The 25,208-nt window shown below is 34.6% G+C and overlaps 1 protein-coding gene across 2 annotated transcripts in view; it reads right to left on the bottom strand.

Annotated features, from left to right (window-relative positions):
* The window catches only part of LOC110107844, a 35,814-nt gene extending 11,068 nt beyond the window's left edge, over positions 1-24,746 (bottom strand). Inside the window, exons 1-5 of one of the 2 annotated variants that reach the window (XR_003703046.1) lie at positions 24,381-24,746; positions 24,166-24,260; positions 19,714-19,827; positions 19,377-19,481; positions 19,227-19,298 (exon numbers count right to left, since the gene is read on the bottom strand). Coding sequence is in view for 1 of the 2 variants with exons in the window: in XM_020838261.2 (XP_020693920.1) it covers positions 19,227-19,298; positions 19,377-19,481; positions 19,714-19,827; positions 24,166-24,260; positions 24,381-24,492 (498 nt within the window). In the remaining variant the exon portion in view is untranslated. The remainder of the gene's footprint in view (positions 1-19,226; positions 19,299-19,376; positions 19,482-19,713; positions 19,828-24,165; positions 24,261-24,380) is intronic. The other variant, XM_020838261.2, reaches the window with a different exon arrangement.
* Between the last annotated feature and the right edge of the window lie 462 nt (positions 24,747-25,208).

Below are 25,208 nucleotides of genomic sequence, written 5' to 3'. Positions count from 1 at the left end.
AATCCCTAGGCGAGGGAATTGGATCACCCACCAGCTGCAGGAAGCGTCTGGGCTCGTGGTTATGTTCTTCTCCCTTTCTTCCCTCCTTTCTCTCCCTTAAACTGCCGGCCTCCCCATCCAATTCCTCCTAGCCGCCGGCCAATAGCCCACCTCCACCTCCTCCAAGCCGTCGGACAATAACCCATCTCCAGCTCCTCCTAGCCGCCAGCCACCTAAGACCCCATCCATAACCTTGGCCAACCAATCCCAAACTCCACCGCTACCTAACCCTAACCCTAGCCGCTGGCCACCCAACCCTATTCCCCTTGCCTCCACAATTCAAATCCCCCCTGCCTCTTTCCATGTATGAGACACTTTGAATTAGGAAAGCATTTGATTTCAAATTCCAATAAATTTTGAATTTGAAATTATTTCCTAATATAAGATGGTCTATTTTAGAAAAGTTGCTTAAATTAACTCCAATTAATTTTCTAATTGGATTTGATTTAATCCCATTGTTCCTAATTTAATATCCCAATTAAAGCAAGTATTAAAACTACACCTATGATGTCGCTGGCCCCCCTTCCCTATCCCACAACAGGCTTGATGCATTCCTCCACTTCAACCATCCAACTTGAATTCTAATAATAATATCCCCATCCATTTTACCATCACTTTGGATAATATACCCAAGATATCTAAAACGTGTACTATTATTAATGACTTAATCACCCAAAGTCAAAATCCTTTCATTAGATCTATTACTACTAAAATTACACTCCATGTATTAGGTTTTAGATCTACTCAAATGAAAACCTTTAGACTCTAAGGTTGACCTCTATAATTCAAGTTTACCTTCAACTCCCTCTCTAGTTTTATCAAAAAGAAGGATATCATCAGCAAAAAAACATACACCAGGTACATCCTCCTGCAAATGTCTAGTAAGAACATCCATAACTAAGGCAAAATGATATGGGCTTAAAACTGATCATTGATGTAATCCAACTGAAATAGGAAAATTCTTGGTCCAACCTCCTTGTGTTTGAACTCAAGTAACAATTCTTACATACATATCCTTAATGACTTGAGTATAAGCCTTCTCTAAATCATAAGCTTTCTCTAAATCAATAAACATCATTTATAGATCCTCCTCATTCTCCCTATACTTCTCCATCAAACCTCTCAATAAATGTATAGCTTCCATATTAGACCTACCCAGCATGAATCCAAATTGACTTTGAGAAACATTAGTATCACATCATAACCTATGCTCAATAACTCTCACCCAAAGTTTTAATGTATGACACATTAACTTAATTCCTCTATAATTCACACACTCTTATGCATCACCTTTATTTCTTAAAAATAGTAATAATCAACACACCCCTTTCCACTCATTTGGCATCTTTCTAGCCGTGAAAATAATATTGAAAGTTTTGTAAGTCAAAAATTTCTTTATCTCCTAAACATTTTCACACCTCTATTAGAATATTATCAGGTCCAACAACTTTTTAACACTTCATTTTCTTCTTTAATTTTGGTGTTACTAATATGTTGATTAAAATAAAAATCACTATTTTCATTTAGCTGACCCCACGTAGTGGGATAAAGGCTTGATGTTGTTGTTGTTGTATTTTCATTTAGCGTACTAAAGTCACTAAAATTAATCGTATTCTCACAATCTTCATTTAAAAGCTTATCAAAATATCTCATCCACCTTTATTGAATATCCACTTCTAATAAAAGTACTTCTTGAAGGGAATTGCAACATCTTGCAACAACCATAGCCATAATTATGACAACCGACCATTGATGTTAGCAATAATAGCAATCTATTCAAGATCAAAAGAGGTAAGCTTAATAATCTTGAGAACTTTCAAGATAATGACGAAGGTATTGAAAACAATGGAGTCATCCAATAATTGAGCTTGAATGGCCTAGAAGAATGGATGGAAACTAGAGAGAAACTCATAGCAAAAACTTGCCATTTTATTTTTGCCAAGTAGTGACATTAGTAAGGAAGCGCCTAAGCGGCAATAATAAAGAAGTTTATTTTCTTTTCAATGTGTTATAGTATGTTATGTTTGAACAAAAATTTCACCCTATTGTAAGAAAAAGATGTTTGCATACCTGATAAATGTTAGTATCATAACATTATGTGGAACAAAAGAAACCCCACAACTTTTGGTAGTCACATGAAACATGGCTGTAGATCCACACGTTGGTTCATCTCTAATAGCAAAAACGTAACAATAATGTAATACAATTGTTGTAACACGTTCTCTTACACGTGTACTGATATCATTGGTTTGTAAGGTCTATAAATACAACTGTGTAACAGGGTACTAGATACTCAATACAAGATACACTTCTGAGATCATTCTCTATTTTGAGTTGTCTTTATGGTATCAGAGCAGTTCCGATTTTTTTTCCCGCCAATGGAGAACTCCTCATCGCAAACGGCGGAACAACAACCGATATTGTTTGATGATCATGGAAGTATACCGGCGCCTCTCAAGTTCGTCATTTCTAACATCAAGATCATCGTCAACACTCCACTATCTGCAGAAAACTACCCAATATGGAAATCACATGTTCTCAAACTCTTGAACTCAAATGGATTTGCTAACTTTCTTCTTCCTTCTACCTCACCATCGCATCGTTTTCTTCAACGATCTAATGGATCCGATGAGATCAACCCAAAGTACAACGAATGGATGCTTATTGACCAAAATCTTGTTGTAGCACTATGTTCGACGTTGTCTCCAACAATTCTTCTATATGTAATAAATCTTGAATCGTGTTCGGACATATGGACATCAATAGCTCGTAGGCTTCAATTATCAAACAAATCTAGAGTAATACAACTCAAGAATGAGCTGCATAATGATCAAATGAAGAATAACAACATGTTTCAATACCTGATGGAAATAAAAACTATTATTGATAATATAGCAGCAGCAGGATCAAATGTCGGTCAAGAAGATATTATTCTTTATATTCTAAATGGGCTTCGACAGGCATATCAAGAATTCAAGACTTCCATTCGAACAAAACTTCATCCAATTGATCTCGAAGATCTTTATTCTCTTCTGATGAGTGAGGAAATCAATTTACAAGCTGAATCCATTAAGCAGGTCTCCATTACAGACTCGTCAACAGCATTATACTCATCACGAGGTAGAGGACGAAGGGGAGAGGCCGAACTAATCAGCAATCATGTAGAAATGCATCATCACCTAGTATAATATGCCAAATCTGCAACAAGAAAGGTCATTCGGCACACAATTGTTGGCATCGTATGAATACGAGCTATAATCCTCCGTAGACACAACAAACAAACTTAGAGCCATCAAGAGCTATGATGGCAGCAAATGAAATGGCCAATCATGATTGGTATTTAGATTCAAGTGCTTCTACGCATCTCACACACTCGCTAGAAAATCTGCTCAAGCCACACAATATAATGGTTATGACAACATTACTAATGGTGACGATCTGTTGACCTCATTTTTGTATGAGGTCACTAGTGACCCACCCAGACTCCAGATTAATCCTGACCCCAGATCAATTTAATCTCTAGACCAATCTAGACTCTAGGATCCTCCTAGAATCCAGACCTTATGATCTATTCTAAATCCTAAGATCCTTCTAGACTCCAGACCTAAGGATCTACTCTAGACCCTAGGATTCTTCTAGATTCTAGATCTTAGAGTCCCTCTAGATTCTAGGACCAACCCAGATTCAAATCAATCCAAATCTCTGATCAATTCAAATCATAAACAAATCTAGACTTCAATCAATTCAATTTTCAAATCAAATCCAGACTTATAAACTTATCCAGACTTTAAACCTATCATGATCCCAAATTTAGTTCAAACATTGATTGTGCTTCTATCAAACTTTAATCCTATCCTATCATTTATGATCCTCTCAAATGGTTATAGCTGATATGGATAATTCAAATCCACTCATTCAAACTCAAAAGCCAAATCAAATCCAGAAATCCAAACTCAAACACAAGGCTAAAGGTCCAAGTCCTGAAAGCATTTTTCAGTGATTTTTCAAACACTTGAAAACCCAGTCAAATAACCTCCAATTCAGAGTCTATCACTTGCTCAGTGATAAGACATGTCTGTAGAGGTAACCCTTCAAATTTGAGCCCATTCTGAAGTCTCTAATCCCAGAAATTAAATCAAAATTCAAAGGCTATAAAACCTTCAAATATTTACGGCCTATGCCACTGGACCTGCCACCCAGTGGATCATGACCTTGGAGCTTTCTACAAAGCCTCCAGGCTCCAACCACTTCAAAACCCTTGATTATGACCCATTGAGTACTAACCTGTATTTTGGTGGACCCACTTTGACCCCCGGTTGACCAGGGGTCAAAATCACCAAAATACCCCTTAAGGGTAATTTTGAAGTTTTCTCCAAACTTTAACTTGGTCTTTTCAAACCAAACTTCAAAAACTCTTTCAATGCATCCTAATCACCCTTAGGAGTGCAATGAACTCAAGCCCTGACCCTGGTCAAGCCTGGTTGACTTGTTCGACTCTTTTGACCAAAATACTCCTTAGGGGTTCAAATACCCATTTCAAATCAAATGAACTCCAAATTGTTTGGAACCACTTCTAGCAAGTTTTAAATATCAAACTAAACCTGTCAGACCCAAACTCAGATCCTGGGTCAACCTAGTTGACCAAGTCAATCTAGGTTGACCAAACATGTCTTTAAGAGTCAAAACATGCATTTTGACTTAATTGACCTTCCCAGACTTTCAGACCACCTCCAATAAACTCAAAACATCAAACCAAACTTGTTGAGCCCAAATTCGGGTCCTAGGTCAACTTGGTTGACCAAGTCAACCTAAGTTGACCTAAAAACCCTTTAATGTTTAAATAGGTTATTTTAACCCATTTGACATTTCAAACCTCTTTCAAGCCTTTAATCCAATCTTATATCATGGCTTAAGTACATATAAGATTAATATAAGCTAAGTCATGATTAGATGGACCAAGTCAACTTACATTGACTTGGTCAAATCTCTCTTCATGCATGTGTATGCATTTAAACCATAAAACTTGTACATTCAACCTTCTTCAAATCACCTCCATTAGTTCAAACACCCTCACATGCCATATCATCAGTCAATTTGACTGGTTGACTAGTCAACTCAGTCAATAAATGACTTATTTGGCTCCAAATGGCCAAATCTCATAACTTGAGTTAATCCAACCCATTTAAATCCTTCTTAAACCTAATCTATCCTAATCTAAATCACATCAGATTCCTAGAGTAACTCCTAACCCTTGATTTAATCATCATCTAAAATCTTCCTAGAGTAACTCCTAACCCTTGATTTAAGATCAAGTGGTTTAGATTACTCTACATGTCCAAATGGGGACCAAGAGGCCCTTCCACCTTATGTGTCATTGTGTACTTTGATTCCCTGCTCCCAACCACCCTAGGGACAGGTGAAAATCATTCAAGAGCCCCCTAAGTGCCAGTCAGCCATTTTGATCAAAGGACATTTCAATAGGGTGAAGGCTTGAAAAGAGGGAAGATGCTAACCTAGAGCTTCTCTCACTTAATTCTCCATCTCCAGAGCTCTCCCAGCCTCTAATACTCCTCTTAGAGCTTATCCAGATGATTTCCTAGCTTTCCCAAACCATTCTCCACCAAATCCAAGCCTCCAAAGCCCCATTGGTGAAGAGAGAAGAAGGTTGAGAGAGAAAGAGGATTTTCTAGGATAACTTCTAATCCAGCCAGCATCAAGTCTTGAAGTCTTCTACAAAGTTGAAGAGGATTGCAGCAGCTTTCCAACAAACCCAAGATCGTTAAAATCCGTCCATTGGTTGGTGAGATATCACAACTTTTAGTTAAATTTTAAATTTGAAACTGCAATGTATGGAGCCTTCAAACTCCAGGAATTGAAAGATTAGATTACCATGAGCTTATGTTTCAAATTTCATCAAATTTCGATGAGTTTTTTGAAAGTTATGAGCATTTCAATTTTCTAGCTCATTTTGAACTAAAATAACCTGGATCGATCTCGGCCATCCGATCTTCCCTCTTTCTTGATCGGACGACCCAGGATTACTGATGACGTGGTTAAGTGGTTAATAACAGCGCGCCACGTGTCAAAATGACACGCGCCACCGCCTTTTTGGGGCCAATCATTGCCAATGATTGGCGTCTGCTATTAATGGATTCAAATAATTCAAAAAAATGTTCAGAAATTCAAAAAATTCACAGTAAATTCTTTTCTCCACCAAATTAAGTGTTCTTAGACTCGTTTGAAAGATAATGTCATTTAGTATTTAATAAAAATAAAATCAAGTTAATTTGATCACTATATTATGAGATATTATTGATTATTTGAAATCAGTTTTTTATGAATTTCTCATAATATAGTGGTCAATTGAGCCCCAAATTTTGGTGAAAAGTTATTGGGTATCTTAGGCATATATTATAATTTTATTAGGGGCAGATACCCAATAGATTACTGTAATATGAATTTTCAAAATAATGGGTCAATTTTGGACCCCAAACTTTTAAAATTCACAACTCTATAGATCTTTAGACTTAGGGTGCATGATTGTTGTGATGTGTTTAAATGTATGTAAGGATTAGGTACACCTAATTTCAAACCCATTGGAACACTAGTGTCATCTAGGAAAAATAATTAAGGACAACGTCTAGTTAACTTAAAAAAATCCTAGAAAATTCTACACACATCCAATAGGGGTGAAACATGAGAAAATTAAACTTAGTGACAATTTACGCCTTAGGTTCAAATTTCACTCAATCTGAAGCTCATTAAGTCATAAAATTAAACAAGTCAATATTAGCCTCTTAATTAAGCATTAAACCTTACAGAAATTCTAATAAATTAAATTTAAACCCAAAAATTACAAGTAAGACCTCTAACTGACCAGAATCAAACCCGTAATCAAAGAAAAATAGAATCAACTTAATTTGACACCAAATCTAGAGATAATTTAATTTTAAGTAAAATTAAATATTTAATTAATCTAATTAATTTAAAATAATTAAAAATTCCAAAAAAATTTCAAACACTTGAGAATCTTTTTTTAGGTTATTCCTGACCTTTGGAGTTGATTTTAAGGAGTTTGGAATTCATTTGGAACAAAATCAACAAATGACCTTTAATTAAGCAATTTTGAAAATTATAATAAATACACAAATTTTGAAAATTCATAATTAATTCAATAAAAATCCAAATCAGTCAAACTCAATTGCATTCAACTCATAATGATGTCTAATATTTATAAAAAATTTCAAAACTTCAGAAATCTTTCAAAATCAAAAAGTCATCAAATCGGTCAAATTTAACTCAAAATCAAATTAAAACTTCAAACATTCATAATAAAATTCAGAAAAATCCAATTTCAGCATACTTACAGTCTAACTGATCGTATTAAGGTCTAGTATTTTAATAAAATATTAATTTTCCAGAATTTAACTTTAATAAAAAAATCAACTTTTAACCCTTTAATTAAATGATTAAAATAATCCAAAAAATCTTAAAATTCGAAAATCATTCTAAAACTCCAAAAATCTTTAATTAACTTTAAAAACAGCAATCAACCAATCTTAAATTAAAATTCGTTAACTTTCAAACCTTAATCAAATCAAAACACTTAATTATATCGGGTACCACTAGGTAACTCAGGCCTACGAGGCTATTTGCTTAGCCCCAAGGAAGGCAAAATAAAGTTCACGGCCTCGGTGTGAAACAAAGGTGATTTCCAACAAATAACTAAGAATTAATCTTAAAATTAACTTTAAGCCATTATTATTTAAACTCAAACTTAAATATTCATTTGAATCTTCAAACCAATCAAAGTTCAAACAACTTTAACAGATTGTCCTCCATAGGACATATCCAAATCACACTGCCTATCTCACACATTTTAGATGATTTGCTAGGACAACCAACACTAGTTTTAAGCTAGGCCGGTGTTTACTTTTCCGTTGTGAGCCGGATTTTCGAGCTTTCACTACATGCTGGTTGTTAGCTTAGAATTGATTAACTGTCTGTTTATTTATTTACTGCACTATGTTGAGCATTTAAATTTCAAATATATAAACTGTTTGAGATCAATTATAACTGCTTGGGATTATATATAACTACTGATTATTAGGATAACCCTACAAGATCGAGTCTAGATTTTTTTCAATTTTGATTAATGTAATTTGATATAATTTGAGTTGTACTTTAAAGTACTTTGAGAATGGGATGTTAAAACATCCAATTTGGGATCCAAAGAGGAAGAGACATCCCTTAGGGGAGAGTCCCTCTCAAATTTGGATGATTTTAAAAATATCCAAAGAGAAAAGATAACACCCAGTTCAAGGGGGAGTTTCTTTTCAGTTGGATATCCGGATCCGACGATCCAAGAAGCAGCAGAAGGACGAAGAAGTGGATAACGAGAAAACTCATTCTCAAAGTCACTTGAGTCTTAGGATTAAAAATCCGGGTTGTTGTCAGTGGTGCCCGACCACTTTACTTTTCTGCAATTCTTGGATGTAATATTAAGTGGCACTTGCCACATGGACTTTAAATTTGATATTGATTTAATTTAATTGATTTACTTATTGATTGATGTGTTGACTACGAATTATATCAAATGACATTAATCAAAATTGAAAAAAATCTAGACTCGATCCTGTAGGGTTATGTTAATAATCAGTAGTTATATATAATCTCAAGCAGTTATAATTGATCTCAAACAGTTTATATATTTGAAATTTAAATGCTCAACATAGTGCAGTAAATAAATAAACAGACAGTCAATCAATTCTAAGCTAACAATCAGCATGCAGTAAAAGCTTGAAAATCCGGCACACCTGCAAAAAAGTAAACACCTACCTAGCCTAAAACTAGACTTAGTTGTCCTAGCAAACCATCTAAAGTGTGTGAGATAGGCCGTGTGGTTTGGATATGTCCTATGGAGGGCAATTTATTAAAGTTGTTTGAAGTTTGATTGGTTGGAAGGCTCAAAGGAATATTTAAGTTTGAGTTTAAATATTAATGGCTTAAAGTTAATTTTAAAATTAATTATAGTTATTTGTTGGATACCACCTTTGTTTCACACCGAGACCGTGAAGTTTATTTCACCTTCCTTGGGGCTAAACAAATAGCCTCGTAGGCCTGGGTTATCCAGTGGTACCCGATATAATTAAGTGTTTTGATTTGATTAAGGTTTGAAAGTTAACAATTTTAATTTAAGATTGGTTGATAGCTGGTGTTAAAGTTAATTACAAATTTTTTGAGTTTTAGAATGATTTTTGAATTTTAAAAATTTTTTGGATTATTTTAATCATTTAATTAAGGGGTTAAAGTTGACTTTTTTATTAAAGTTCAATTCTGAAAAATTAATATTTTATTAAAATACTAGAACTTAATACAATTAGTTAGACTATAAGTATACTGAAATTAGATTTTTCTGAATTTTATTATAAAGTTTTGAAGTTTTGACTTAATTTTGAGTTAAGTTTGACCGATTTGATGACTTTTTTATTTTGAAATATTTTTGAAGATTTGAAATTTTTGATAAATATTAGACATTATTATGAGTTGAATGCAATTGAGTTTGACTGATTTGGATTTTTTTTAATTAATTATTAGTTTTAAAAATTTGTGTATTTATTAGAATTTTCAAAATTGCTTAATTAAAGGTCATTTGATGATTTTTGTTTCAAATGAATTCCAAACTATTTGAAATAAGCTCCAAAGGTCAAGAATGACCTAGAGAAAGATTTCCAAGTGTTTGGGAAAATTTTGAAATTTTTAATTATTTTAAATTAATTAAATTAATTAAATATTCAATTTTACTTAAAATTAAATTATCTACAGATTTGATGTCAAATTAAGTTTATTCTATTTTTTATTGATTAAGGATTTGATTCTGGTCAGTTAGAGGTCTTACTTGTAATTTTTGGGTTTAAATTTGATTTATTAGAATTTCTGTAAGATTTAATGCTTAATTAAGGAGCTAATATTGACTTGTTTAATTTTATGACTTAATGAGCTCCATATTGAGTGAAATTTAAACCTAAGGTTTATATTGTCACTAAGTTTAATTTTCTCAAGTTTCACCCCTATTATACAACAACAACAACAACAACAACATCAAGCCTTTATCCCACTACGTGGGGTCGGCTACATGAATCCTTTTTCTCCATTGTGTCCTATTAAAAGTCAAATTCTCGTTTAAATCTAATAAAGAAAGGTCATTCCTAATATTTTCTAACCAAGTCTTTTTAGGTCTACCCCTACCTTTCTTAACATAAGTCAAATCTAATACCTCTACTCTCCTAACCGGGTCATCGCAAGGCCGCCGTTTTATGTGACCAAACCATTTAAGGCGACTTTCTCTAATCTTATCTTCTACTGGAGCTACTCCAACCTTTTCACGTATATGCTCATTTCGTTTTATGTGATCAAACCATTTAAGTTTCACCCCTATTATATGTGTGTAAAATTTTCTAGGATTTTTCTAAGTTGACTAGACCTTGTCCTTAATTATTTTTCCTAGATGACACTAGTGTTCCAATGGGTTTGAAATCAGGTGTACTTAACCCTTACATACATTTAAACACATCACAACAATCATGCACCCTAATTCTAAAGATCTATGGAGTTATGAATTTTTAAAGTTTTGGGTCCAAAATTGACCCATTACTTTGAAAATTCATATCACAATAATCTATTGGGTATCTGCCCCTAATAAAATTACAATATATGCCTAAGATACCCAATAACTTTCCACCAAAATTTGGGGCTCAAATGACCACTGGATTATGAGAAATTCATAAAAAATTGATTTCAAACAATCAATAATATCTCACAATACAGTGACCAAATTAACTTGATTTTATTTTTATTAAATACTACATGACATCATCTTTCAAACGAGCCTAAGAACACCTAATTTGATGGAGAAATGAATTTACTGTGAATTTTCAAAGTTCTGAACACTTTTTTGAATTATTCAAATCCATTAATAGCCGGCGCCAATCATTGGCAATGATGCAAATGATTGGCGCCAAAAAGGCGGCGGCACGTGTCATTTTGACATGTGGTGCTCTGTTATCAACCACTTAACCACATCATCAGTAATCCTGGGCCGTCCAATCAAGAAAGAGGGAAGATCGGACGACCGAAATAGATCCAGGCTATTTTAGTTCAAAATGAGCTAGAAAATTGAAATCTTCATAACTTTCAAAATACTCATTGAAATTTGATGAAATTTGAAACATAAGCTCATGGTAATCTAATCTTTCAATGCCTAGAGTTTGGAGGCTCCATACATTGTAGATTTTGAGCAGTTTCAAATTTAAAATTTAACTAAAAGTTGCGATATCTCACCTACCAATGGACGGATTTTGATGATATTGGGCTCGTTGGAAAGCTGCTGCAATCCTCTTCAACTTTGTAGAAGACTTCAAGACTTGATGCCGACTGGATTAGAAGTTATCCTAGAAAATCCTCTTTCTCTCTCTACCTTCTTCTCTCTTCACCAATAGGGCTTTGGAGGCTTGGATTTGGTGGAGAATGGTTTGGGAAAGCTAAGAAATCGTTGGAGAAGCTCTAAGAGGAGTATTAGAGTCTGGGAGAGCTCTGGAGATGGGGAATTAAGTGAGAGAAGCTCTATGTTAGCATCTTCCCTCCTTTCAAGCCTTCACCTATTGAAATGTTCTTTGATAAAAATGGCCGGCTGGGATTCACTGAGGGGGCTCTTGGATGATTTTCACCTGTCCCTAAAGTGGTTGGGAGCAGGGAATCAAAGTACACAAGGACACATGAGGTGGAAAGGCCTCTTGGTCCCCATTTGGATATGTAGAGTAATCTAAACCACTTGATCTTAAATCAAGGGTTAGAAGTTACTCTAGGAAGATTCTAAAGGATGATTAAACAGCTGGAGTGATTTAGATTATGATAAATTATATTTAAAAGGGATTTAAATGGGTTGGATTAACTCAAGCCATGAGATTTGGCCATTTGAAGCCAAATAAGTCATTTGTTGACTGAGTTGACTAGTCAACCAGTCAAATTGACTGATGACATGACATGTGAGGGTGTTTGAACTAATGGAGGTGATTTGAAGAAAGTTGAGTATTCAAGTTTTATGGTTTAAATGTATACACATGCATGAAGAGAGCTTTGACCAAGTCAATGTAAGTTGACTTGGTCCAACTAACCATGACTTAGCTTATATTGAACTTATATATACTTAAGTCATGATACAGGATTAGGTTAAAGGCTTGAAAGAGGTTTAAAATGTTAAATGGGTTAAAATAATATATTTAAACATTAAAGGGTATTTAGGTCAACCTAAGTTGACTTGATCAACCAAGTTGACCCAGGACAGGAATTTGGGCTCAACAAGTTTGGTTTGATGTTTTGAGTCTGTTGGAGGTGGTCTCAATATCTGGGAAGGTCAATTAAGTCAAAATTCATATTTTGACCCTTAAAGGCATGTTTGGTCAACCTAGGTTGACTTGGTCAACTAGGTTGATCAGGGTCTGGGTTTGGATCTAACAGGTTTGGTTTGATATTTGAAACTTGTTAGAAGTTGTTTCAAATAATTTGGAATTCATTTGATTTGAAAAAGGTATGTGAACCCCTAAGGGATATTTTGGTCAAAAGGGTCGAACTAGTCAACCAGACTTGACCAGGGTCAGGGCTTGAGTTCATTGCACTCCTAAGGGTGATTAGGATGCATTGGAAGAGTTTTTGAAGTTTGGTTTGAAAAGACTAAGTTGAAGTTGGGAGAAAACTTCAAAATTGCTCTTAAGGGGCATTTTGGTGATTTTGACCCCTGGTCAACCGGGAGTCAAAGTGGGTCCACCAAAATACCGTTTAGTGCTCAATGGGTCATAATCAAGGGTTTTGAAGTGGTTGGAGGTTTTGGAGAAAGCTCCAAGGTCAGGATCCACTGGGTGGCAGGTCTAGTGGTATAGGCCGTAAGTATTTGAAGGTTTTATAACCTTTGGATTTTGATTTAATTTCTGGGGTTAGAGATCTCAAAATGGGCTCAAATTTGGAGGGTTACCTCTACAGACATGTCTTATCACTGTGTAAGTGATAGACTCTGAATTGGAGGTCATTTGACTAAGTTTTGAAGTGTTTGAAAAATCACTGAAAAAGGCTTTCAAGACATGGACCTTTGGCCTTGAGTTTGAGTTTGGATTTCTACCGATTGCGCATTATGGTAATGGTATCTTACCTACACCACATCATAAGCTTCGAATATCTCCTCTTCTTCATATCCCAAATCTATCATACAACTTGTTATCTGTTTCTAATTTAGTTCATGATAACAATGTATGTGTTTCTTTTGATGCATCTGGATATGTTATAAAGGATTTAAAAACAAAGCAAAGTCTTCTGTCGGGTCCAAGCCATAAAGGACTATATCCAATCAACTATGCTATTCTCTCTGACATAACTTCTGCTCTAACATCAAACTGCCAAGCTTCTTCCCTTTGGAATCAAAGACTTGGTCATCCTCATGCTTATATTCTCAATGTTGTTTCCAATACAAACAAACTACTTAACATTCCTACTAGTAGTCTTGTTTGCAATGACTGTAAGGTCTCTAAAGGCCATAAACTGTCATTTTCTAAATCTCTTTCTAGATCCTCTCAACCCCTAGCCATCATTCATTCAGATGTATGGGTCCATCTTCTGTCACTTCACATCAAAGATTCAAGTATTATGTGATTTTCATAGATGATTTTTCACGTTTTATTTGGGGTTTTCCTATGCACTACAAATCTGATGTTTGTTCTATTTTCATTACATTCAAATGTTTTGTTGAAAAACAAAACCACTCATTGTATAAAATGTTTAAGATCTGATGAAGGGAAAGAATTTGTCAATTCTCACCTCAATGCTTTTCTAACTCTACTCTTGAGCAAAATGGGGTGGCTGAAAGAAAACATCGCCATCTCATAAAAACTACAAGGACTCTTATGCAACAACATCTATTCCTCACTCATTTTGGCTAGATGTAGTGCTTACAGCTTCGTATCTCATAAATAGACTCCCATCCAGAGTCTCAGATCTCAACTCTCCTCTTCAAGTTTTGTTTCAAAAGCAATCAGATTATTCGTTTTTAAGAGTATTTGGATGTGTTTGTTTCCCTTGGATTCCACCAAACCAGAGACACAAGCTGGAACCTCGCTCACTAAGGTGTGTCTTTCTTGGCTACTCAAGTGACTCAAAAGGATACAAATGTCTAGATATCACAACCAACAAAATATATACATCTAGACATGTAACTTTTGCTGAAACCTCCTTTCCGTTTAAATCTAAACTGCCTCATACATCTTCACACATATTCCAGTTCAAAATACGCCACAGCTTCTAGTTCCAACTTCTATAGTCCCTTACCAACACTCATCTTCTACGAACACCACAAGATGCTCCTCCACATAAACTTAACCGAAGCATCTCATGAGTTTGCTGCTGAAACAAATCACATAACCACAAATAATACAAACAGCTGAAACTCTTCATTATATCCCACACTATCCCCATCATTACCTCCACCAACTAAAACTTCTCAATCCAATCATCCTATGACAACAAGACTCAAAACTGGCTCTCTCAAACCAAGACAAATACTTAATCTGATTCACGATCAGGAGAAGCCCGATGTGTGCGTCTCAGAAGAACCAACTACCTATTCAGAAGCCATTAAAATACCACAATGGAGGACTACAATGGTGGAGGATTTTCTGGCTTTACAAAAGCAAGGAACGTGGGAACTCGTTCCACCTCCTGATAATACTTCAATTCTAGGTAGCAAGTGGACATACAGAATCAAATTTAACTAAATGGATCCATTGCTAGATATAAAGCAAGGCTTATGGCTCAAGGTAATAATCAGAAGTATGGCATCAATTACCGGGAAACATTTAGCCCGGTGGCTAAGTTTCCTACAATCAGAGTCCTATTGACCATTGCGATTGTTAAAAACTGGCAGTTACATCAATTAAATGTAACGAATGCTTTCTTACATGGACAACTGGATGAAGCTATCTATATGAAGCAACCAAAAGACTTTGAAGACAAGGAGTATCCTAATCATGTCTGTAGTTTAAGGAAGGTTATCTATGGGCTTAAACAAGCTCCTAGGCAATGATTCAATACATTCTCCACATATCTCAAGTCTATTGCCTTTACTCATTGAAAGGCAGACTCATCATTACTTATCTTCACTAAAGACAACATTCAAATTTATCTTGCAGTATATGTGGACGATATTCTTCTTACAGACAATGACACCACTATGCTTCAAAACATCATTCAGCATTTAAGTAACAGATTTGCAATGAAGAATCTTGGTACAGTTAACAGTTTTCTGGGTATTCAAATTGTCAAAACACTGAATTCGTTCTTCTTACATCAAGAAAACTATGCAACATCTATTCTTAAAGCTGCTGGAATGAACCTCTGTAAACCGCTTTCAAATCCATGCTGCACCAAGCCTCCACAGTTTGTTCCAGATGATCCGATATTAGCTGATTTGCATGCTTAAAGAAAAATTACAGGTTCATTACAATATCTAACTATAACAAGACCGGATATCTCTTATGTTGTGAATGTTCTATGCCAACATATGCATCATCCTACATCTCAACACACGTACCTACTCAAACGATTGCTAAGATACATTAAAGGTACCATACAGTTTAGACTTCCGAATTATGCTGGATCGCTAGAACTTAAATCATTTTCAGACGTTGATTGGGCAAGAGATCAAGAAAATCAGCATTCCACATCAGGATATTGCACTTTCTTAGGAAATACATTGATATCCTGGAGAGTTAAAAAGATTGTTGCTCGCTCATCTACAGGATCTGAATACAGGGCATTAGTGACAGCAGTTTCTGATATCATATGGCTTAGGCGGCTGATGCAAGATTTTCAAATTAATCTTTCTTCTCCAACAGAACTTAGTTGTGATAACAACTTGGCTATTGCACTCGCAAATAATCTGGTTTTTCATGCTAGAACTAAACATATCGAAATCGATCATCATTTTATTCGTGATCATATTAACTCTGGAAACATTACTATATCTGTGATTACTACACAAGATCAAGTAGCAGACATATTAACTAAGCCTCTGTCAACTCCTAGATTTCATCTTCTTCATACCAAGCTTACTGTTCAGAATACTCCATCAGCTTGAGGGGGAGTGATCGCAGAAACGTAACAATAATGTAATACAATTGTTGTAACACGTTCTCTTACACGTGTACTGATATCATTGGTTTGTAAGGTCTATAAATGCAACTCTTTAACAGGGTACTAGATACTCAATACAAGATACACTTTTGAGATCATTCTCTGTTTTGAGTTGTCTTTAATCTCTATTGAGCATTAATATGAGAACAACTTAGAAAGAAAATTTCCACTTGAATCTTTGGTGATGGTTATTTATTTGGCAATGAGAGCTACTGTATTTTGAAATTTCTCATAAGAGCCAACAAGGAAATAAAAAGCACGAAATCACATGAGCTTGTTTATACCATTGAGTTTCAATAGAGCAAGTCATTTCCAAACATCAGAAAAACGAAAAGTGAAAACAAGTATTTAGGAGATATTCAAGTTTTACAGTCAGTGTGAGGAGAAAGTCATTCACAAACAACGGATAACGAAAAAGAGAGTACCGAAGCATTTAATGAATCCTAGAGTAGAGTTAGGTCCACGACAAGACAAGTGAGAAAGGTTCTCGACAAGTGGCTAAGGTGAGATGCTCATCAACACTGCTGGAAAGATTGCTCAAATCGACACAATGCGCAGCAGCGCGTGGTGCAGGAGCAGAAAGATTTATATGGTAGAAGAGGCGCATAGCGAGCGGGAGTAGCGCAGTAGGATGCACGGCAGTGTGTGCACGCTGTTATGGGCTAGCGACAGAGCGGCGAGACAGATTGTCCCGCGAAGTGAAGGGCGTCAGCAGCCTAGCAGGGGGTGGTGTTAGCAGCGGGCAGGATGCAGCGCAGCAAACGCAGGTTGCGGGGGCAGGCGAGACGATGAAGCCAAGAACAAGGGAATGCAGAACAAAAAAAAGTAATAGTTGAAAAAATCAAAAATAGGAATAAATTCATTGAATTTAAAATAATATTAAATACAAATAACGGAATAAAAAATAATAATTGAGAATATTCTCTTTTTTAAAAAAATATATATTATGTAATAAAATATAATAATTAGTAAATTATTAATGTGATAAGATTAGAGCAGCACCGATGACGAATAAGATTAGAGAGAGTTTTATCTAATATGACTTGGTAATATTAAACATCAGATTTTTGATGATCCATTTAGAAGAGCATGTGTATTAGACTATGTTGCACCGATACACCTATTTATTAAGGCGTGCTGTATCCGATACACTGATATGCCTCCGATACGTCACTGATACGTGTCAGATACATCAAAGCCGTATCCAATTAAAATACTATTTAATTTCAAAAGGACACCGTTGAAAAAAAAAATCCAAAAAAAAAAAGACGCATCGTATTTACTTTCGGGGCTTCGAGCAAGGTTCTCTGATTTTCCGAGATGGATTTGAGTCTCCTGATAATATGAGAATATTAGAAATTACTAATCTTTAACTTGATGAGCCTGAATTATAAGCTATGATATTTATTGAAGATGAAATAAAAGTTCAAAGACACACCAATGAAGAAGCTAATCATACCATTCCTTCTATTAAATAGTTGAAATTTCATGTGCTAGATAATTTATGTTTATGCTTTTGTTGTTGTACTATACATTTAATGCTTTCTTATATTTTGATATTATAAGCTACAAGACTACAAATGATGTTGTTGTTATTGTTGTTGTTTTGGTAATTTCAAATATTATGCTTTTATTGTTTTCTTAATTTTTATGTATGATTTATAAATTATAAATTTCTATAATGAAAATTATCAAAGAAAATATTGCACAAAGAATATTTAAATTGAAACATGTCGTAAAATCCCACATCCCTCATTTTGACATCACAACTTAGATAAATTACAAAATTAATCTTAGCAGCCAAGCGATTTTCTCTAAGGTTAAATTCTATTAATAAATCTTTTTTCGTTTATAAATTACTCCCATAAGAGCATTATTCTTCAATTATTCAAAGAGCCAGTTATAGAGCTTATTATCATAGTTTCAAGGACCTGATTCACTCTTGAATTTTTGCAGAAGAATTAATTCCAAGTATACACTGCAACATCCTGCTGTAGCGCCCTTCAATGTTGTATGAGTACTGAAGAACTGCAGTAGATAATCATCATACTTGATCTTATTTCAACCATACAGGTTGCTACAGGAGGTGTTAATTCAAATTCTAGTCATATCCACTGATTTTGTTTGTATTTTGTGGCATTTCATTACAACATCAAGCCTTTGTCCCACTACGTGGGATCGGCTACATGAATTCTTTTTCGTCATTGTGTCCGGTTAAAAGTCAAATTCTCATTTAAATCTAATAAAGAAATATCATTTCTAATATTTTCTAACCAAGTCTTTTTATGTTTACCTCTACCTTTCTTAATATAAGTTGAATCTAATACCTCAACTTTTCTAGCCGGGTCATCGGAAGGTCTCCGTTTAATGTGACCAAACCATCTAAGGCGACTCTCTCTAATCTTATCTTTCACTGGAGCTACTCCAACCTTTTCACGTATATGCTCATTTCGTATCATATCTCTAAGAGTCAAGCCACTCATCCACCTAAGCATCCTCGTCTCTACAACACTTAACTTAGTATTATGCTTATCTTTTAATGGCCAACATTTGGCACCATAAAGCATTATAGGTCTCACCACCATCTTATAGAATTTTAACTTAAGTTTGAGAGGGACTTTTTTATCGCACAACAAGCCCGATGCATTCCTCCACTTCAACCATCCAACTTGAATTCTATTGATAATATCTACATCTATTTCGCCATCACTTTGAACAATTGATCCAAGATATCTAAAACATGTACTCTTATTAATGACTTGATGGCCCAAAGTCACAATCCCCTCACTTGGTCTATTGCTACTAAAATTACACTCCATCTTTTTGTGGCATTTCATTATATTAATTTTATACACCTGTTATATTTATCCATTTTCTACACTTTCTTCTATATACACAAATCATCCAAGTGACAGTCCAAAAATAAAAAAATATATATATACAAAAATAAGTACCTTGTCAGAAAATTCAGGGAGATTTTCCTGGGGATGCTCTTTGAAATACCTTGAGAAAAGATTTTTGTCCAACTTGAAGCATTAAAAAAAAATCATAATCAGGAAAATGCACAAAATCATGAACAAATATAAAATAATTTAAATTTGAACCTTTGATTCATCCACTCTGATAGGAAGATTTAGGAGATACTGCCCATGGTGTGCTACATCCATCTCCTCATTTGTGACCACTTTGAAATTGCTCTTTTCCATTACCTGTGTCATCATAGGAAACAAATATGACAAAACTCAGAGCTAAATCATTTAAACGCCAATGAAAATAACATTCCAGGAAAGTTTCTTTATGGAATCCAGATTTATCTCAGTATTTGAAACCTTACAGATTATTGCAAGGCTTAACAACAACAATATCAGCATTTGGGGAAGAAATGAATTGTTTCTTCTCCCTTTTATGATGTTCAATGATTGAGCTAAAAGACTAACGTACCTTAAAGAAGAATCTTAGGAAGTTCTGCTCAAGAACATCAATCTCATCTGAGCGCAAGTTTTGTTGCTCCAATTTCTCAGCACCGTTAACAGGGTTGAATAAGGTATAAAGTTGCTGCATATAGACATCCTTGTCGTTACCAAATCATAGAGCAAATATAATCGTTTAAAACTGAGTGGCATAATAATTTTCTTGCATGTTTTCAATGTTTTAAGTTTAAAACTTGAAATATTTATTTGAATTCCGCGTCTTAAATTTATTGTTTAGTCGAATGAATTGTCTTTATTTTTCAGAAATAAAACTTATAAGACAAAATAATTTCTTTTGAAGTGAGGAACCCCTAAATAAAACAGAAATTGCACAACATGATCAACTGGTAATACACATCAATCACCCACCAAGAAACTCGTCCTTCTTATGGGTCCAATCGAGGATTCCTCATCAAGCTAGCTCGACACTCACCGCATTCCTAGACCACCATCATCTCAGTCACTCATTCCCTCTCAAATGATCCTTCTCACTCAAGCTTGCTAAGCTCATATTGTAATAACCCGAATTTCTAAAATAATTTTTTTAATGAAAATTTTGAATTTCAGCATCGTGCCTTGCCAAAGAAGAAAGAGAGGGAGGAGAGAGAAGTTTGTTCGGAGCTTTTTCATCTGTCAATTTTGTTTAGAGATTTTTTCTATTTGTTGTAAGTAACTCAAATTCTTTGAAATGACATTTGGGTTACTTACAATGAATAGAAAAAATCTCTGAACCAAATTGATAAACGAAAAAGCTCTGAACAACCTTCTATCTTTTCCTTCTCTCTATCTTCTTTGGCAAGGAACGGCACTAAAATTTAGATTTTTCATTTAAAAAATTATTTCAGAAATTCGGGGGGAGCAAGCCAAGCAAGGCTATAGACAGAGGACCATGGGATCTAGAGAATACAACGAAGGGTCTATGAACAGGACAGATGGAAGAAGAGTGGATGAAGATTAAAGAAGACCTACACAATATGCTATAACAACACTGCCACCCGTATGACCTAGAGTTTACAGTCTAATCCAACAGAGTGATATAAATGCATCTGGAGGATCCACTGGTAAAACTTTAATTCATATAGTTATAATTGCATTTCAATTGATTTATTGATAATTATTGCATGGTATATTGAGTGATTGAATGACATATTATAGTGTGATTGCTTGAGTAAATTCATGATTGATTGAATGCAACGAATCATAATGATAAGTTAGTAATTAGTATTGATTTTAAATGAATGTAAATGAATTTTTTTTTGTTTTGAATTGTATTGATCTTCTGATTATTATATATTGATTTTTGGATAATGAATATAATGAGGTATGCAATTGTTAGTTGCTTTCACTGGATAGAAATTTATTATTTTGATGATTTATAGAAGCTCTGGTTGATTAATTAAAAATATAAAATAGATAATTCTTCCAAATTTAATTTTGGGGCATTACACAGCTAAAGGAAAGGCTCCTAACTATAGTTGCATCTCATCTCACCGCAACCATTCAACTCGATGCCTCTTCCTTCATTGTAACATCTCGCTCACTTCTCTCTTCTCAAGCAATCCGAGATCTCTCACACATGTCATCATTAACATCATCAAGCTCGCTATCCGCATGGCCCCTCATCTTAACGCTAGCCCACAGACTTGCTCCAGCCTACTCAACGCTACTGATTTCATCCAAGGACCACTCATAAAGTCCTTCCCAACTTTCCCCCTTTCAGCAAATCAAAGGTTACCATGTGTCTTGGGTAGTATGTGTAGCATTATAGTTTTTTCTTTTGTGTAGCCCTCAAAATCCTATTAATAATGGGTGATGTAGAGCAGTTTGGGACTTTTGACTGATTCTAGTGGATTCAAGGTTGATTTGAGACTCATAGTCTTCTTGAGCATTTTGCTTATTCTCTCCTTCTCTCTAATCTACTCTCCACTCTCCACTCTCCATTCTCACACAAACTCTAGCTCACTAGCTCATCAAGTAGGCCTACTAGTAAAGTCAAGGGTCATACACATACATAATTGAATCCAACAATACAAGAAATTAGATAATAGCAAGTTTGACCAAATTTCAATTACAAATTATGGAGGAGGCCTCCTCAGGAAGTTGTTAATCAAGACTTGCACCACAGAGAAAGAAGTTGCATCCAATTAACATATAGAAGTTTGAGAGGAAATTAATAAGTTATGAGCAATTGAATGAGCTTTTGCATGCCTCCATATTCCTACCCATAATCACAAAGAGACTCAAAATTAGCAGCCTCACAAATTTTTGTAATCAGTTACATTTCAAAAATCAAAGATTACCATCTCAGAATCTAGAAATTCAATAATGCTTGAATCCCTATATAGTTCCAGGAAGAGTAAGCTTTTGATTTGGTTTCAACCCATATGAAAAACAGTGCTGCAAGTACTAGTCACCTTCCTATTAGGAATCTGAAGAATATGCATGATCGACATGCATTCAAGTTTGGCTTCAAGAGGAAAAAATAATTCCAAGAGGCAGGCGATCAACGGTGGAAGAAATAGTACCATAATAGTGATTTCATTAACAGTCATAATGCAATAACAGAGAAAACTAAAGAGCCTACCAAAAAGCCAACAACATAATAAAAAAATCAATCACTGGCCCCAAGAAACCAGTGATTGAACTCATGGGCGGATTCATAGAAGGGGCACTAGGATCGTGCTTCCACTGCACTGCCCAGCTCAAAAGCAGTTAATAGAATAGTTGTTTTATTTATTTGTTTATTTTATAAATCCTTAACACAAATCCCTATCCAAGAACCTAGCCGCATACACAATACTGCATCTAGCATGAAGTCGTTGTCATGCTCATGCCAGCCATCGCATTCGCACTTGCAATTGTTGTGCCAGCTCCCAACCAGAGCTAACTGAAAACAGCACAAGGAACTAAACAAAACCAACACAAACTTATTCTATATAAGGATCCATAATATGTATGTTTTTTTTGGGACAAAGACAAAAAAAAAAGAGAGAAAAATATAAGTAAAACAACTAAGGCAACTTCAAAAACTTAGAATTCAATATTCTCATCTTAATTCCCACATATTGTATAATCTCAACAAGAAATAACTTCCAAATTTATATTAAACAAAAACAATATCATTAGTATCAAAGTATACATACAATAGCATAAAACTCCCAATCATAATTTGAATATTTTTACACTACCTAATTCAAATTTTTATTATATTAAGTAATCAAATGTCCCTTGATCTTAACTCAAGACACACTCAATACCTAATCTACATGTGCATCACAAAAATCTCAAAAACATTATTAAAAAGTATTGCTTTACTTTTGAAGAATATCTATACAAAAAAGTTAAATTAAGCTTTACTTTGCTTAGTGACCCTATTAAAGTGAAAGAGAGTGCAATACCCTTTTATTTGGAAAGGGTGAGGATATGTAACCTAATCAAAGTGGACCCCAAATTAACTTATTTTAGATTTCTTGAAGAAGTGAAGCTTTACTTCTTATTTAAATCAAGCACTTGAAGCATCGGTTGCATTAATAAGTCTTTCTTAATATCATTAAAACTGTAATAAGTAGATTTTGTCCATTCAACCTCTTATCTTCTTTAGGCACTTTGTAATTTGTTCCATACAATACTAGAACTTTTTAATTAATCTCCTATAGAGAGTAGCCATATCATAAAAACTTTGAATCTCTTGTGTGTTAATATTATTAAATACTTTGGCTTTATTAATATCAACAAATAATCCACCACTTTGCAGAATAAGTTCTAAGAATATTATATATCACATAGTACTTTTTAATATTCAGATATAACTTTTCAGCATATAATTTTTCAAGCTCTTTTTAAGATGAAATAAATGATATTATATCATAATATTATGAATCAGAATATGATCAAATATACAATAAAAATTTTCAATAAACAAAAATTTCAAAGAAAAGCTAAAGAAAAATATTCACAATTCCCATAACATTATTTGCTTTCAAATAAAAGCTAAAGAACAATACTTATGATTCTCATAATAGAATTTTGTGCATTAATCAATCCAAAAGACATTGTCATTCATTCATACAAATCATCTTTAGTTTTAAAAGAATTTTTTCATTAATCCTTCTCTCTCACTCTTATTTGATGGCAATAACTCTAATTAATTTCTAAAAATACGATAACTTCAATCATAATATCCAACATATCATCCAATTAATTATCCTACTATCCACACACACAACCTCTAACTATCATACTTCTTAGGTATAAAAAAGAAAACACAAAATCCTTTTTGTTTCACCAAATGGGATAGTAACACCAAACACTACGATACAAATAATGCATTAATTATATTCAAATGGAAGGAAAACAACTTAGTCTATAAGATATTATAATTAAGTACTAAAGAGTGGAATAAAATATCAGAATAACACCATACCATGAGATCCTCAAACTGCAGTAGATACCAAGCCCGGATAGTGTACTCCATTCGTTTGCACAACTTCATGAAATCTGTTCTATCTGCAGGTTGCTCTGTCATGGAAAACTAGGTGCAAAAATTTTAAAATCTAATTCAGAAACTTTAGTAAAGGGAATTAGACTGGGATGAGCATTATCGAACACTAGAATGACGTGATAAGAAATGTGTATAACCTATAAGGTAGGAGAGCTTCATCACAAGCTTGAGTTTGAGGATTGGGATCACTGACTCTCTCTCTAATTTGATGACTTCCTTCATCTTCGCCAGGGCCGCAAGAGAACCCATTGCCGAGGAATGATTGAATTATGAGGACGAGACTGAAGACAATGATGGATATGAGGAGTGATCTATTCATTTAAATAGAACAGTATTGAGAATGGAGAAAAGGGGAAAGTGAAGAGAGGAATCGACAAAGAAAGAGGTTGCGTGGCCCGAGCTGCCTCCTTTTCGACCGCTAAATTGGTTTGCCTTGGTGAAGACGACTGGTAGTAACCAGCGACACCTCTCTCTCTCTCTCTCTCTCTCTCTCTCTCGCTCTCGCTCTTCGGATAAGTGCCAAGTAAGCGCGATGGCTACATGCCATTAACAAATTAATGATTTCCAGCGTCTAACGCTTAATTGATTTCCTATTTTATTTTTTTTTGTCATTAACAAAAATGAGGTTTCATGTGTAGATGAGTTACTCTAAGGGCATCTTCAATCGAAAATCTCATTTTTCACTCTAAAATGTTGTGATTCATCTCCAATCGAACTTCATTTTGCCCTTTTTTGCGAAGTTAACGGTCGTTCTCTTCTTTTCGGACGTTTCTTCGGAAAGTTCGGTAGAGATAGAAAAATGACAAAGATGAACAGTGCAACGCCAATATTGGCGTCCCACTGTTCACCCGCAGCTAAATAGCGGTTTACTATTCGACTAGAGCTCGCGAGCAACACCATTCAAGCGTTTGAAATTCGATTGAAGATGCCCTAAAAGAACTAAGAGGAAGAAGCTACAAGAGTAG

This window comes from Dendrobium catenatum, unplaced genomic scaffold, assembly GCF_001605985.2.
Source record: "Dendrobium catenatum unplaced genomic scaffold, ASM160598v2 fragScaff_scaffold_1583, whole genome shotgun sequence".
NCBI lineage: Eukaryota > Viridiplantae > Streptophyta > Magnoliopsida > Asparagales > Orchidaceae > Dendrobium > Dendrobium catenatum.
This window is presented reverse-complemented; position numbering and strand designations above follow the sequence as displayed.